At 40.2% G+C, this 17,277-nt stretch overlaps 1 protein-coding gene across 2 annotated transcripts in view; it reads left to right on the forward strand.

Annotated features, from left to right (window-relative positions):
- Window positions 1-17,277, forward strand: part of dpy19l3 (dpy-19 like C-mannosyltransferase 3) — a 79,586-nt gene that overhangs the window by 53,130 nt on the left and 9,179 nt on the right. For both annotated transcript variants that reach the window (XM_083916812.1, XM_083916811.1), the window contains exon 17: window positions 14,919-15,051. In XM_083916812.1, coding sequence (XP_083772938.1) covers window positions 14,919-15,051 — 133 coding nt within the window. The remainder of the gene's footprint in view (window positions 1-14,918; window positions 15,052-17,277) is intronic.

The raw sequence follows: 17,277 nt of genomic DNA on the forward strand, positions 1-17,277 counted from the left end.
GCCTCTATGACAAAATGATTATGCACTGAACTAATATATATTCATACGAATGAATCCGAATTAAAACAAAGCCACAAGTTGTACAATACTCTATATATATGTTTATTCTATTCAATAACCCCCCTGGCCCCTTCTTAGAAAATGGTTTGGTCCACACCGCGGCTCTTTCTTCCCGGGGTTCTTCCTCATCGGAATTAAGTGCTTGCCGGTAGAGAAGCTAACTGCAGCAGAGTCAGTATGCCCCCCAAAAAACACAAGTCTGGACACCAGAAAAGAGTTGAGAAAGAGGTCAGGTGTAGGAACAGCAGAGCAGGGGCCCAAGACATCAAAACCTTTTTTTTTAAGAATGGTGAGAGTAAACTACCGAGGGCGGCTTAAACAATTAGCCTGCTTGTTCATTCATTTAATGTCTGTAATATTACCTTTGACGGGGCGCAGGCTGGAGCCTACGCTAGCTGTCATCGGGCCCCGCTCTGGACAGGTCGCCAGTTCAATTTTGGACAGTTTACACTGACTTTTGAATGGTTTAAAAATATTTTATCCGTACCAGGACTTGAACCAGTCACCTTCTGGTTCCCAAGCCAAGTCCCAACAGACTGAGCTACTGACGCCCACCATTATTGTATACAATATATATAATTTAACTCAATAGGGTAGAGGGGCCCACACCGATATTCTTTCAGGGGGCCCAGAATTCCTAGCAACTGCCCTGGCTGTGGTTGGAATAAAGGAGCAACGCTCACGCCCCTTTTCACTGTACAAATAAGATTCAGGGGTGGGTTTTATTGCATTTTCAATATTGCAGTTGTAAAGTTACAATTGGAGGCTGTTTGTAAGATTTGCTTGGCATTCATTTGCACAGAAGAGAGCCAAAAATATAGCAGTTACAGAAAAAACCAATTGCTCCTTTCAGCCCCCTTCGTGTATATTTCACCAAATACAGAGGTCATCTGATAATACCAGTCTCTGCATCTCAGAAGATAATATTTTTTTGTTTTGAAGGATTAAATTCCTTGTTTTTCTCCTACCCTCCTTCTCCCCTCATCTTCCACACTCCCCCTTCTCGGTCAAGATATACAGTCTGTGGTCGAGAATTATGAAGGCTGCAGTGAAAATTATTAATGAGAGCTTTGACAGCAGTTTTGCTGCAAATTCAGTAGGCTCACCGAACTACTCAGCATGGAGACCCATTCAGAGCAGGAACAGGCTCAAATGAAAAAGTCAGCATATTCGAGTGAAACACACTGACTTTGTTTGTCCCAAGGTACTTCATACTTAATTCAGGCACTTGTCAGTGCCTCCTGGCCGTTCCAAAAGTGACTGGACATGGGTTTCTAAAACCAATATATGAATGAATACATCAATCAATAATGTTGTTACATACAAAATGTGCTTAACAGAAGCAAACATTTCCTATAACCTCCAATCAGTTGGTTAAATACTTTATTCCTTTACGAGAGTCTGTTCAAATGAATTAAAACCTGATTAATTTTACTGTTCTATGTTCAACTCCTTAATTTTTAAATTTTATGGTCTTGGCATATATTTATAGTGTGTGTGTGTGTGTGTGTGTGTGTGTGTGTGTGTGTGTGTGTGTGTGTGTGTGTGTGTGTGTGTGTGTGTGTGTGTCTGTGTGTGTCTGTGTCTGTGTGTGTGTCTGTGTGTGTGTGTGTGTGTGTGATACACCAGTGGACCAGTATATTTCCCCCTTTTCCCTGATGGTCTGAATAAGTCTTTTAGCTTTTTATGAATAAAGTTGCTAAGAAAGTCGCAAAAAGTCACTAAATCTAGCAAGAAAGTGCCAACGTGTGAGTGCTTTGGGACGGGGAAGGGCTCACAGCAGCACTCGCTGCTTGATGAGGAGTGACATCAGAGTGATTTGTGCATCAGAGTCCAAAATACCAGAAAGGTCTCCGATAACACCAGAAACAGTCGACAGATTTCTCTCTAGGATGGAGGAGGATATGGGAAGTCAACAGATTTGGCGAGAAATTCTCTGGTATTTGTATTATGATTATACACAACAGCGTCTCACCGTCTCTTCTTCTCCGTTGTTGGAGTATTTCTGTGGCAGTAACAGGGCCGCATCCAGGCCTGGCATGTGAACTACAGTGTTTTTAGTCGGGTTCACTGGTTTTCATGTGGACGCCCATATTTCTTGAGAAGATTCCCCCAGAGGCCATATGGAAGGTCGCTGTCATTGCAGCCAGGGAATGACTGTAACGGCACTGTAGCTTTACTTTCTACCTATATACTTATAATATAGCTGTGACATCATAACTGTACAGAAGTCCTGACGGCTCGTTTAAAGGCACAGTTTCTGAATACAGGCTGCGTGCATTTCTCTGTGAATTGAGCATTTTTACTTTAAAAGTATTTCTATAGCACATCAACCTGCTTTATAATAAAAAAGACAGGAAAATTTCATTTTGTCAACATGTGACCTTTAAATGTTCAAATGATCAGTGCTGTCATTGCTCTGGTGTGGGCAGTCTTAGTTGTTCATCCTGTCTGGATAAAGGTTAAGGTCCTTACTCCCATGAGGTCCCTAGCTGATTCTAGTCTCAGTTTGTAGATCTGTCTCATTGTGTCCATTTGTCTGTCTAAACCTTTTTTCCATTTTTGGGAAACATATGCCACAATTAATTTGTATATCAATCCTTTAGTAGAAATCAATTTTTTCGGCTCCCTCTGTGACACTGTATCCTCACCATTTTCTCACATCCTGGGATAGTGCTTTGCCTGAATCGCTCTCTAACTCCCTTAATTGTCTTCCTGTCATCCTGTGTGTGTGTGTGTGTTTGTGTGTGTGTGTGTGTGTGTGTGTGTGTGTGTGTGTGTTTATTTGTTTGTTCGTCTTCCATGGCATTCTAACTCATCTGGGGGCAGTTCAGGGAGAGTCAGAGGGAGATGAAAATGTCCTTGAGTGAACTACACACCTCTCAATCAGAAGTAAGACTCACACTGAAAATCTATGGCCCGGCACATATATAAGAACTCTCCCAATCACTTTCTCATCTCATCGTCGTCATCATTTCCTCTCAGTGCCACTTAACTCTGTGTGTGTGCAGTTGGAGTGCTATCTCAACTGTTTGCAGGTGGAAGTACCTAAAATGAATGATTAGAAACGCTCCACAGCTACTCACACATGTTATATTCAGTTGTTCTGAAAGGTTAAAATGGTTGGCAAAAGCTGTTCTGAGAATTATGTAAATCACTAAACATGTAAATCATGTGGACCATAATGGATATTCTGCTTGCCAATGAATATGTTTTATTACATTTTTCAATGCGAAAAAACCATGACAACTAAAACATTTGTGATTTTTGTGTAATAGTAGTCCTTTTGTGACTGCATGTGATGAGTTCATCTGTTCTGAAAGGAAGTATTAAAAGAGCCTTTGCTGTTGTTATCAGGAATCTCCATAGCAACATCATGTTTAGCTGAATGTTTGATGTCAGTGGTGTAGAACAGTAGGTACTACAGGCGTTTCTTCATATAGACAGGTTGAGACATTTCCCTCCTGTAGTTTACATTGCATTTTAAAGGTCACATTAATTTTCAGGCCCATTATCCATAAAATACATGCTGCAGCACCTTTATTCACCCTCTGTCTGTCAAGTGCATTATTTTGAGCATTAAAAATGCTTTTCCTTTTCCGGGGTGAAGTTAGTTTTGAGTTTGATATTTAACAGATATTCACTCCAATTACTTCCCGGTCTGCTGCTGCAGTTTCATCATCGTTTGTCATATCGTTTGGCTTTAAAGCCCCTGAACACCCACAAAGGTGTTTTCAGTTAACCTGGTTGATTAGACCTCTTCTCAGGACTGTGTGGGTGTATCTACTGCGATTGATTGACATCTTTCGGAGTCTCCTGTTAGCTTTGATCACTTTGATCATTCTTAGTGATAGATAGACGTTTATGACCTCAAGACCTATCAAATTTTCATCAAAGCCCCACCACCTTCAACCCAAGCAGAGGTTTAATCAGCCAGAAGAACTTAAAACACCTGTGTGGGTGTTCAGGGGCTTTAATAACTTTTCACTCTAAGCCGTAACCAAAATCATTGAATGCAACGTCTGTGTGTTAAGCTTATTCATAAACATTGATAATGTCATCAACGTTAGCTTTGTGAGAGGTTAACTTTAAGATTGGCGGTCGCTGAATAACATATTTTTGAAAAGTGTTTGCTTGCCGGTGCGGCCTCCATCTGCTAACGTCATCGTTGTTTGTTATGATTTGGCACTGTAAATAAAATTGAATTGAATTAACGCTGTTAAACCGAGAGAAATACATGTTCATTATTAATGTCAGCTAAAGGCAAGTTTACCTTACAGGTTTACTGTTGACCATGTAATGTTAATGTTACTGCCTTATAAACATTACACTGCATTTGAGAGGCTGGATGATTTTTTAATTATTTAACAGCAACAGCTCACTGACATTAAAAATCACTTTTTTCAGAGTTTCCTGGCCAAGACAGACAGCAGCTCAACGAACAACATTTCTGACAAACATAACATAACATAATAAAAAATACATGACTATAATACAACACAAAACAGCAAAAATATATCAAATCATAATCATGAATATATCATGCAGAATATCTACAGCCAGATGTGTCTGCCTCCAAGTTATTATAAAATGTCTTCAAATCCTCCAATGAGAGCAGGACCTACATTTTCAGGTGGGTCTGTAATTAGTTTCAGGTAAAGGGAGCAACAAACTTTGTTTATTTACTCTAGATTATAAGGTGTCATTAGTTGGGACCTTGTGTAATTACACAATATGGTTGCACTCCAACTCTATATTATTATTTATTAAAACCATAAGAGACTTGATAAGGACTTGCTGCTGCCCCCAGAGACTTGAGACTTGGCTTGGACATGCAAAAAGTGACTTGTGACCATCTCTGATACCCAGTGAACAGATGATAATGTTCCTGTATGAAAGCAAACAAACAAACAGATGCAACATTGGTTGTGTCTCTCCAGATTGTTTCTCTGTATGTTTAATCAAACAATTTAAAATCTTGCAAACATACTTGTTTTTGCATTGATTATTTCAGTTAAATCATGTAAACAAAGCACATATGTTTCAATAATTTCAGTTGAATCATGTAAAGGTTACACATCTGCTTTAAGCATCTCAGTTAAATCATGTAAAGAGCTTTACGTTTTTCTGTTCTGCCACATCATGGAGTATTCTCACAGTTTCATTAAAACACACTACTCAGTTACTGTGATAAATACATTTGCATTGAGTTTCACATTCACTTAACATCTTTTGTCAATAAACTAAACCTGCTTATTTTGCAGTATGTAACTGTTTTAAACACTATTCACTATTCAGTATGTGCAAGTCATCACCAACACTACGGGAAAACTTTGCTATAACACACTTAGTTTTTCTCTGTTTTTTACACACGTCAAAAATTACTATAAATACTTTAAATACTTATTTACAGTCCAGCAACCTGTATCGAAAGCAGGTACAAACAAAAGCAATGAAGATGGAGCATTTGTTGTGTCTTTCTAGATTGCCTCTGAGGAAACAGCGTAACCTATTACCAGTCCCCACAGCAACTAGGTAGAACACGAACGTTCAGCAGAACTGCATCCCAAATACAACTGGACTCCTCTTGCATCGTGTTTCTCTTAAGTGCAAAAAACAAAAACAAAGAGGTATCCCATAAACCAAAATAATTAGCATAAATTATACATTATAACAATGGAGAATATGTACATGCTGATTATACATTAAAACAAAAGAAGACTAATGTGACCACGCATATGTGGGTATCACATTTAGATGCTTTAATGTTCAAAAACATTTATTGTTCTCATACTGCTCATAGCTGCTGCACCTGTATTCACCCTCTGTCTGAGGCGCTCTGTTGCAGCGCCTGTCCTCCCGAAAAGCCCAGTCTACTCTGATTGGTATTGCTATTCCATCTCCATACTACTGCAGCGGACTGACTGCAACTGAGTGTATAGTGTGATTTCCGTCTTTCAGAAATCCAGAGATTGTCACAGGTCACTTTTTTCAAGTCCAAGTCAAGTCTCAAGTCTCTGAGGGAAGCAGCAAGTCCATATCAAGTCTCTTATGGTTTTAATAAATAATAATATAGAGTTGGAGTGCAACCTTATTGTATAATTACACAAGGGCCCAACTAATGACAGTTTATAATCTACTGTAAATGAACAATGTTTGTTGCTCCCATTACCTGGAACTAATTACAGACACACATGAAACTTCAGGTCCTGCTCTCATTGGAGAATTTTAAAGACTTTTTCAAATACCTTGGAGGCAGACACCTCTGGCTGTAGATATTCTGCATGATAAAGTCACGATTATGGTGGATTTAGATATATATTTTCTGTTTTCACTTATTATTCGATCTATTTTTATAACATTTTGTATTGGCTGCTCATTATGTTTGTTAGAAATGTTGTTAGTCTGCTGCTGCCTGTCATGGCTAGGGCACTCTGAAAAAAGAGATTTTTAATGTCAGCGAGCTCTTCCTGTTAAATAAAGGTTAAATTAAAAAAAAAAAATCCTCTAGCCTCTCAAATGCAGTGTAATGTAAGCTAATAACGCAGTAACATTAACGTTATGTGGTCAGCAGTAAACCTGTAAAGTAAATTTGCCTTTAGCAGACAATAATAATAAACATGTGCTGCTCTCGGTTTAACGGCGCCAGCAGATGGAGGCAGCACCGGCAAGAAAACACTTTTCAAAAATATGTATTTCAAGGAACACCAATGTAAAAGTTAATCTCTCACAAACATTAGTAATAAGCTAAAGTTGATAGTTTATGCAGCTGAGCTTAACACAGATGTTGCATTCAGCGAATATTTTGTTTCTGCTTTGGGTTATTTAAGCCAAACAATATAACAAACAGTAATGAAACTGCAGCAGCAGAATGGGGTGAAGTTTTAAGTTGGATATTCGGATAGGCTGTGACCAGAGTGGGTCCGTTGAATATCCAACTTAGAACCAAGTTCACCCTGGTAATCAGCAGCAGCAGGTGATGTGCTCTGTGTCATATGTGGAGTGTAGCCGCTCTCCCATCTCTGTGGGAGAGAATGACTTTCTGCTCCTGATGTTAATGCTCCAAAAAGTACGTGGATAAAAAGATTGTGCACAAGTGTCAAATCTCCAGTCTTTTGGGGGGCGAGTCCAAAACAACTCTCAAGTCTCAAGTCACATTTGTGTGCGACTTAATTGCGACTAGAGTACGAGTCTCAAACTCGAGTCCCCATCTCTGCAGAAATCACAAATAATACTTTATAAATTATACACAACACAACCGACCATATTGCAGCATGAGTGTGACACAAAAGTTGGGAGAAATGAACAGCACAAGCAACCAATATTACAGCTTTGTCTGTCATTAGCATGTAGCTACATGTAGTAAGCAGCAGAACTTTCAAGTGGAGCTGAACGTAGCTGTACTCCCTGGGCGTGCCAGGCATGCCATGCCTGGAGCAGGCAAATCTGAGAAGGCTTAACGTCAGACCACCGAGAAAGTAGAAAAAACTGTCTGAAAGAAGGCGTTAACAGCAGTCTGTAGCCTGAGCAGATCTGCTCATGACGGGTTAGACTGGTTACCCATAAACATGTTTACCTCATTATTTGAAAATTTGGTCACATTTAGCATGAACATCCGGCATTATAACAATTACATATATATATTAAAGCATAATAAAAGCATAATAGGTTCACTTTAATAGTAATTAAATAGTAATTCATTAAAAGTTTAATTACTATTGATTAATGAATAACCTTTCACATGAAAGAAAAAAAAACAGCTTCAAAGGCCTTTTTATCCTTTAAATGTAACATTTATCCGGTGTAAAATTGATGCGAAACAGCAGATAAACATCAGCCAGTGCAACAGGTGAGCATGATCTTATTTGCCAATAGGCTGATTGCAGTCTGCAAGGCAAATATCATCCGATAGTGGTGTTCACCCCGTTAAATCAGTGCATCCCTATGTAGAACCATAGGATTGCAATGTGCAAGGCCTCAGTGGTGATGGCCCAGCTTCTCTACACCACTGAAAACCACCTTAGAGTCAAGGAGCAACTGAGCTTGAAATAACACACAGAAAAGGTTCACACACTGTTTCAATACATGACAGTGAACACATCACAAGCCCATTACCGCAGCTGATCACTGAAATAGCTGGTGGTGTGTCAGCTGATGATAATAGGCAGAAAAATGTCAATATTTTGACTAACACATTGCAATTTTAAAAACTCACTAATGGCTCCCCAACTTTGGCTGTGGCGCAGACAACAGCTTCACCACATGTCCTACAACTTCAGAAGTCATTGAAAATAAAATAAGGCCTTTCAGAAAATAGGACTAAAACATTTCAAAAATGTGAAACAAACTTTATTTACCACTAATATAAGTGTTGCTGCATCCTGGCACCAGCTGTGAGGAAGTTTCACCTGGTATGCCCTCCAACACTGGCCGATTAGAGTTCTGGTAGCTCTCCTGCTCCTCTGCAGGGTGGAGCCAGAGGCTTCTGCTGGACCACCACCTGTTTGTTTTTTTGCTCTGCCCTCTTCCCCGTTGGTTATTTTACACAATACAGTGTCACAAATTACACCATTATCAGTAAACAAGTAGATGAAAAAGCAGAGGGAGTCCTCTACATAACATTCTTTATCTTTTTTGCTTTTCGTTTTAACTTTCTTTGATGTCCTATTTGGACCACTGACTCTGAAATCAAATTATATAATTGTTTCTTTAAATGCCAAAATTATAATATTACAGACATTTAAAAACATTAAATAATTACCAGCTGTGACAGTGACACTGGTATTGTCAGAGTTAGTGTGTGTGTATTGTTGTAGAGCTATCTTTTTGAGGACCGATTTTAAGTTTTCCCTACATAGTGAGGACATTTTTAGAAAGTGCATCCTCATTTTTCAAAACCCTCTTTGGGGGTTAAAACTTGTTTTTAAGGCTCAGGTCTGAAACAGTGTTTGGGTTAGGGAAAGGATCGGGATTATGCATTAGTTGTGATTGTTAAGGTTAGGGTTAGGGGCAAGGGAATGCATTATGTCAATGACTATCCTCACAAAGATAGATGTGTGAGAATGTGTGTCATGATGGCAAAATGTGGTCCGGGAGACACGTACTGTAGCGGAAACTACCACGGAGGCAGTTTGGAGTATTTTGCCAGGTGTTTGTCTGTGGACAGATTTTGTCACCACAATAGTGTCACAAACATTAAAGATGCAGTAACAAAATTACAGGTGTGTAGTTAAGATCAAAATGAAGGTCAAGTTCTGAGATGGGTATGGTACGAGCAAGGGTGCCAGAAGTAGAGGGGTATGAAATGGGCATGGCCATTGTTCCCCCTAATTTGAAAGCTCTGGCCTAATTTGGCATTGTGGCTGGTGTGATTCTATCGCAAAATGGTAACAAGTTATATTTTACAGAAAACTTAACCACAGTGTTCTGCCAGCCTTGTTCTCTACTGCTGGAAGCCTTGAGAGTATTGCTTTTCGTTTAGATTAAATGTCGGAACTCCTCAAACCCTCTATTAGCTGTTGCAGTGAAGAATTGGCTCTCCTTCCATTTTTGTAAGACGGATGATCATGGTTTCTTCTCCCCGGTTTGTATGCTCTCTCAGTCAAGACAAGTTCAGGATGAACAAAGACTTTATGTAGGATTGGTTGAGCGACGTACGAAGAGCAGGGCCCATGAGTGGAATGCAGTGCTGTAAACTTTTTGCGATTTGAAATGTTATGAAAAATTATCTTTTTGGACAGCAGCAAAAAGAGGAATTTGGGCCTTTCAATCATTCACCATGGCTGTGTTGAGGTTATTGCTGAAGTGCCTTGATCAGCACTTTCTGTCACTATATCAATGGCTGTGTTTGTGTGTGTGTGTCTTGGCGCTCGTCTACTGGACAGAATATAGAGTGAAACTCGCCGACACTTCCTGGTATCAAAAATAACACTAAACGTATGTGATCTTGGGTTTTCTGTTTCTGCTTTGATGTTTCTATTAATCAAATATTTTCAGGCAAAGTGAACAATATGACACACTAAAACAGCGAGTTGTCGAAAGTTAAATTTTTTACCTGAGACTTGGGAGACCGTACTGAAGGAGAAGGCCTTGAAGAGAGGGAGAAAGAGTGAGGTTAAGATGTGTTGGCCTTGTTACACCAACCACAAACACTGTTTTTGGTTCAGCTAGTGTTTCAACCTAAAGTGAACCGAACTCTAGTGTAGAGATACCAAAAATTCAGTAGTCGGTGCCAATACCAGTGAAATTACATGAAGAAAAAAAACCTTGCAATTTTTCTATAACAGACATACGGAATATAACATTACAGAATACAGTACAACTAAGTCCTACATAACATAAAGCATTATTGCAATAGATATGACCGTAAACCATCCCAAACATCATGTAACAAGTATTTCATTATGACAGATAAAAAAAGAAAATGTTTACTCGTTAAAACATTTGAATGTTGTTAATATACAGTAAATTAATCAAAAATTACATTGAATTAGTAGCTGTACCGTAGCTGTACCTGTAAATGCCTCCTTGTTTAGTTTTTAATTACAATGTTAAACATAACTTTATCTATCTGATTCCTCTTTATAGTTTTGTTTGAGGAAATGTGTCAGTCGCGTTTTTTAACGTTGCTTGTTTTTACGGTAAACACTAAAATGGAAATATTGCCTCCCTTGGTCTGAAGACAACAGTAGCATCGATTGCATAGTGGCTTCTGTGGATTAAACAATTTCCCCTTGGGATTATTAAAGTATTTCTGATTCTGATTCCGATTGATGATAACTCCATGGTCATCTGCCTCAATTCGTAAAATACTTCCATACACAACTCTTGGTGCGTTTTTTATCAGCGAGTCGATCGCAAAACGATCACTGTTGTTCACTTCCACATGGGGTTTGTTATGCCTGTGACTTCTTTATGACCTCCTATTTCTAAATACAAGTATGACTGTGTAGGAGGGTAAGCCTACAAGTATTGTGGCTAGAATATATCAGTCGCTGAATTAATTATGAATTAACTCGACTCGTTAAAATGTAGGATTTATTTTACCTTGAAGTGGGGCACCACACCAAATTAAGACAGGATGTTTATTAAACTTTGGTGAAGGTTTAATACCTGTAATTTAAAGTAATTGATGGTTTAAATTTTATCAGTCTCGTCTTGAACGCGTGAATTCGTACCACAGCCTTTATCAGTGACCAAACTTTCTGTACAGAACGGAAAACTCTCACAATGACGTAAGGTTATAAACATTTATTTGACTACCTAGCAAGGAGAATACAGGACAGTGCAACACTGAATAGACAAGTGAAAAGGGTTAATTGTGGATATAAAAAGCTTAAGACTCTTAAGGCTCAGAATTTAACTGTCACCAACCGGTGGATTGCTTACTCCAGGTAGGGAATGAGTCCTTACCCCAAGTGAAGGAGTTAAAGTACCTCGGGATCATGTTCACAAGTGAGGGGAAGATGGAGTGTGAGTTTGGCTGGAGAATCGGAGCAGCAGGGGCGGTGTTGCAGTCGCTCTACCGCACCGTTGTGACGAAAAGAGAGCTGAGCCGGAAGGCAAAGCTCTCGATCTACCGGTCAATCTTCGTTCCTACCCTCACCTATGGTCATGAAAGGTGGGTCATGGCCGAAAGAACAAGGTCTAGGGTACAAGCGGCCGAAATGGGTTTTCTCAGGAGGGTGGCTGGAGTCTCCCTTAGAGATAGGGTGAGGAGTTCAGCCATCCGTGAGGAACTCGGAGTAGAGCCGCTTCTCCTTAGCGTTTAAAGGAGCCAGTTGAGATGGTTGGGGCATCTAGTAAGGATGCCCCATGGGCGCCTCCCTGGGGAGGTGTTCCAGGCACGTCCAGCTGGGAGGAGGCCTCGGGGAAGACCCAGGACTAGGTGGAGAGATTATATCTCCACACTGGCCTGGGAACGCCTCGGGATCCCTCAGTTAGAGCTGGTTAATGTGGCCCGGGAAAGGGAAGTTTGGGGTCCCCTGCTGGAGCTGCTGCCCCCGCGACCCGACCTCGGATAAGAGCATGAAGATGAGATGAAGTGAGATGAGAGAGACCAACGTTTAACCAAGAGTTGCATTAAAAGGCCAACCTTACTTTGCCATTGATATTACAGTCGCCCTGGCGTCTTACAGTACCGATGCAGGTTTGTAGGTCCGCGTCCCGGTGTTTGGCGGACCTTAGTTCTGGTTCTGTAGACTGCGTCAGTTCATCTGCTCCCGTCCCGACTTGGATTCCACTCTTCAGGTGGCTTACCTCTGGCTGTTGTTTGTGGGTTGACAAAAAATTTCTGACCGGTTCTGAACTAGAACTAGTTTGATGCAATTTGTCGGCCAGACAAAAGGGAAAGGACAGCACGAGGGGTTTTACTATACTTAAAAAGATGAAAACGTGGCGTAGAAAACTTATAAAGTTGCGCGATAAAAATAGATTAATAAACGAAAATACTTAATAAGAAAAAAACGTCTCTTGCTAACTTTGGGTTAACAAAGTTAAACAAAAGAACAAAGGGAACGAAACGCAGGAAACACAGAAGAGGGGAGAAGAGATATGTGCAGGAGGTTAAGTAACAGAGGGGGTCAGAGGTGCGAAGAGGTGCAGAGGTGCAGAAGAAAGTTGCAGAGAGCTGGGTGTAGAGAGCGAGGGGTGTGTAGAGAGCGTGCAGAGAGAGGGTCTCTTCCTTTTCTACTAAGAAAAGGGGGGGCGGTCTTGGCATAACTCAACCCTTTGGCTCTGAGCAATCAACTGCTTTTTTACGCCGGAATGGGAATTCTAAGATTAAACTATCTTTGGTTGATTTTCCATTATTAAGCTTTCTGATATCCAATTTAATCAAATTCTTTAGGCAGACAGTTTTAACAGATACAGATACTGAGTGACGGGCCTATTATTCAAACACAAAATATTTCAGGAATTTGACAGAGACTTTGCACTCTCACATAAACATAATCATAACAAGTTACAAATAATGCATATACTGTTACACATTTGCAAGAATGTCTTTGAACAGCCAGTTGCGATGAAACATCAAACTTTAACTGTTTTCCAAACTTCTACACAAAGTTCTGTTGTTTAGATTTTATTACTGAAAGTCCCTCTGTCTCCCAACAGAGACTGTCCTCCGGTTCGAATTGCGGTCAGATTTGACGTTGATTTAGGTTAAAAGGGGTCCTTCATCCTAGAGTTCTGTTTTTTTTATTACCCTAGGAGGGTTTGAGGTTGTAAAACACCTTATCTCTTATTGAAACAAGTATACAAATGTTTTACCTACCGTTGTCTTCCTGTGACGCTGGGCAGAGAAACCAGACACAAAAACTCCTTAAACAGCACTTCCTCTGGAGGTCCTACAACTGGAACACTCTATACTGCCCTATTAGTTCTGGAAGAGTCACAGCACCGAAACATCCGGTGCCTCAAAACAATAGGCATCGTTTCTGTTTTTTTAATTTTAGAATCGAAAGGTATTGCAAGTATCGGTTCTTGTGACATCCCTACTCTAGTGCAAAGTTTCAGATAGATCAGAGGAAACACTGACCTCAAACCAACCAGATTATCAAGCAGAGCGCACCAGGATCCGGTTAAAACACATCAGGTGTTAAAGCACCCTTAGTATTATATAGCTAAGACATAGTAAGGTTGGTTTTATTGTCGTTTTCAGAGGATAAAATCCTCTAAAAACACCACTTTTAAGTGATTCTCCCATCAGCTGTTTGATTTAAAGACAGTCCAGCAGATATCCTGTGTGATGATAGTTACACCTAAGTGTAACACGTGTCCAGTATTCTTAGCTCATTCAATCAGCACTGACAGTCCTAGCACTGCCCTTGGGTGTGTGTGTGTGTGTGTGTGTGTGTGTGTGTGTGTGTGTGTGTGTGTGTGTGTGTGCGTGCATGCGTGCGTGCGTGCGTGCGTGCGTGCGTGCGTGCGTGCGTGCGTGCGTGCGTGCGCGCGTGCTTGCGTGCGTGCGTGTGTGTGGGGTCATAATAGAGGCCAGTTTAAGTCAAGTTTGATTAACACACACAGATTAACATGCACACAGGTCCACACCAAGTTGTCACATAACTCTTTAACATGCCACGGCCTTGCATGGGTTGTCATTTGTGCCTGCAGTAACCCCAGTAACTGCACAGCTTCGGTCATCTCTGTGATTTAATTTATCAGTACAGAAATATTTTTTGTATTTGATGATTTAGGTAGCTGCTGTCCATGAAACCATGTCTGATATAAACTTTTAAATGCCATAAATATATCCCAATTATCATGACAAATGCAGGAAGCAAATGAATGTGGGTGGAATTACAGAGCTAGAAAATAATCGATACCAAACTTCAATCAAATCTTTTAATAACAGGAGTCAATGGTGCATACCTCCCGAACCTTTCCATCTCCTTCAAACCACAAAACATCTTTCTGCGGTTTATTTATTATTATTTTTTTTTCCTTTACTCTCTTCTCTTATTTTACTCCCAAAGCTCTAAAACACACTGTTGTCAAAATATTTGTTATGTATGTATCCATATATATAAAAATACACGGTGGTGTAGTGGTTAGCACTGTCGGGTACTCCGGTTTCCTCCCACAGTCCAAAGACATGCACGTGCTAGGTTAATTGTTGAGTCTAAAATTGCCCGTAGGTGTGAATGGTTGTCTGTCTCTGTACGTCTCTATGTGCCCTGTGATAGACTGGCGTCCTGTCCAGGGTGTACCCCGCCTCACGCCCGATGTCAGCTGGGATCGGCTCCAGCACCCCCGCGACCCCGACCCCGGGATAAGCGGTTGAAGATGAATGAATGAATGAATTTATATATTTAATATATATGGCAGTGAATGATGTGTCCTTTGCTTTCCCCTCTTAGCACAAAGACTCAGAAGCAGGCTGTATTTGCTGGCAGCATGCAGCTGCTGGCTGGCATCAAGCTGTGTACGGGAAGAGTTCTCACCAACCACCCCCATTATGAAGATAAAGACCTGCGGGAGAGGACCAAACAGGTACTGTAGGCGGGACTATGCTGTCAAACATACACAAATACAATAGATGGAACATCTGAGGATTGGATAGAAGTTGTCAGATGGTTGATTTGAGCTTTACATGCCTTTATCTGATTCTATGTATCCTATAAGCTGTAGTATGTATTTGTGGTAATAAGAATTCTATTCCATACTGAATTGGTGTATTTTATGACAAAAAATGTGATTTACATATAGTTTGCCAACGCAGGCCGTTATATGTCATCTAGAGGTTTTTGTTCATTTGTTACTCCGTGTACAGAAGAGGAATCTACGGATGACAGCAGTCTGTACATCTGAGAAAGCAATTTTCTAGATTATATGTTGTTATATTGTACCGTTTCTCTAGTTGGGTGAAGGTCGTGAAGCAGCCATCATCATAGACATTCTGTAGTTATGTGAAAATTTGTTGGTCTGCCACTAAGTGGTAAACGTGGTGTTTGATGGGTTTTGTTAAACTAGCATGGTTTTAATTAAGGTGTCCGTAAATGGTAGATCTTTCCAATAATAGATCTGACCTCTATGTGTCTGAACATAATGGGTTATGTGGTTACGTTTGTCCATTGTATGATCCATTGCAGATGGTGGAGAGAGAGGAAGGTATTGGGGATTTTTCCCATTGATTGTTGCACTGTACTTTATTTCATTCTTGGTTATTAATTTTTCCAATAGAATTCTGACTTTGTCTAGTTAATTAAGCCATTGCACTGATACAAAATGAAATGGTATGAAAATGTAACACCACAGTAATAGTGAGTACCATTCAGATATGATGACAAAGCTCAAAAAATACTGATACAGTACGTTTTACTATAAAAATCCCCCAAAATTTACAGCACTACTGTATTTACTTTTTGTTTGCATAAACATGCACATAATATACCTTATACCTTGGCATTATAAAAACGGCACGCTCCAAGGGGTTAAACAGTTAAGGAAAGAGCCATTTTGCTTCAGACCGTACTGCTGGGTATACTTCAGTACAGGTATGTTGTGTTGTGACATTAAACACCAGTTCACTGTTAATGCTTCATGTTCCTTTAAACAGAAACTCATTCCTGATGTCAAAGTAGTGCTGAGTGTTTAGCCGTGTTAGCTGTTAGGTCTGTGAGCACATATAAAACAACAAAACATACAAAATCTGCAAATAAACATTGTAATATTAGGATGCATTTATGAGAAAGTTAAAAAAAAAAATCTATCTATCAATTTATCAACCTTGACCACATGTAGTACTCTTCCAGAAGACAGAGCTGCAAACATATAGTCAACTGTTAATGAGTTCATGGGGCACCCTGGTAGCTCCCCTGTAGAGCATACAAGGGGATCGGATCGTGTCACGCAGTTTTCAATCAAGGATCGGATCATTTCTTGGATCAACGATAACAAAAAAAGGCAAAGATAACAAGACAAATACGACTTTGCATTCAATTTCATACTGTATATAATTTTGTTTTGTTATTTTAACATGAACAGGGACCTACCACATAGCCTCTGTCCACATCATAACATAAAAACTTAATGTGGAAATAGAAAACCACCTTTCTGATCCTGCCAAGGAGGTGGTCCATCTGTCCACATGTGCAAATCACCCTATCTGTGGCCCCAGTCCAGCTTCAGTCATTGCATTAACTTGTTTTTTAGTATTATCCGTGGTGACTGGGATGTTGCTTTTGGTTCTGGGCCTCTCTAGCTTCCACTCTGCTACTGCTGTTGTCAGTTTCTGCGCCAGACTTGTGCCGATGTGACTCTCGTAGGTCCCCTGCATTCTTCTTTCTTTTTTATACTTTATAATTGTTGTGGGCTGTTTTTATGATTGGAGGTTTGGTTACACTGGTGGTTAACAAGAAAGAAAGTTAATAAGACAGGTGTGGAAGCAGCACGGAGGAAGTGCGTGCCACTCTGAGATACAAGCTGTGAAGATGCTACTCTAACCACCACACAGTTTCACACCGTTCCAGCCCATAAAGACCTGCACTTTGATTTTCAGGGATCCATCCAACAACAACCTAAACTGAACTAAAGTAACACGATGGAGCTCTCAAGAGCAGAGATCAGCACTGCTGGGGCCTTGTTGAAGGAATGAGCTATACGGCTAAGCCTTTAACAGACTGCTTTCTAGCAGCCCTTCCTTATGTGTGTTTTCCTCGTTTTCAACCTCTTCAGCTCACTCAAGGATACGACTAGTAGTAAGAGCCTTAACTTTAA

This window comes from Echiichthys vipera (genome assembly GCF_963691815.1).
Source record: "Echiichthys vipera genome assembly, chromosome: 1".
Taxonomy (NCBI): domain Eukaryota; kingdom Metazoa; phylum Chordata; class Actinopteri; order Perciformes; family Trachinidae; genus Echiichthys; species Echiichthys vipera.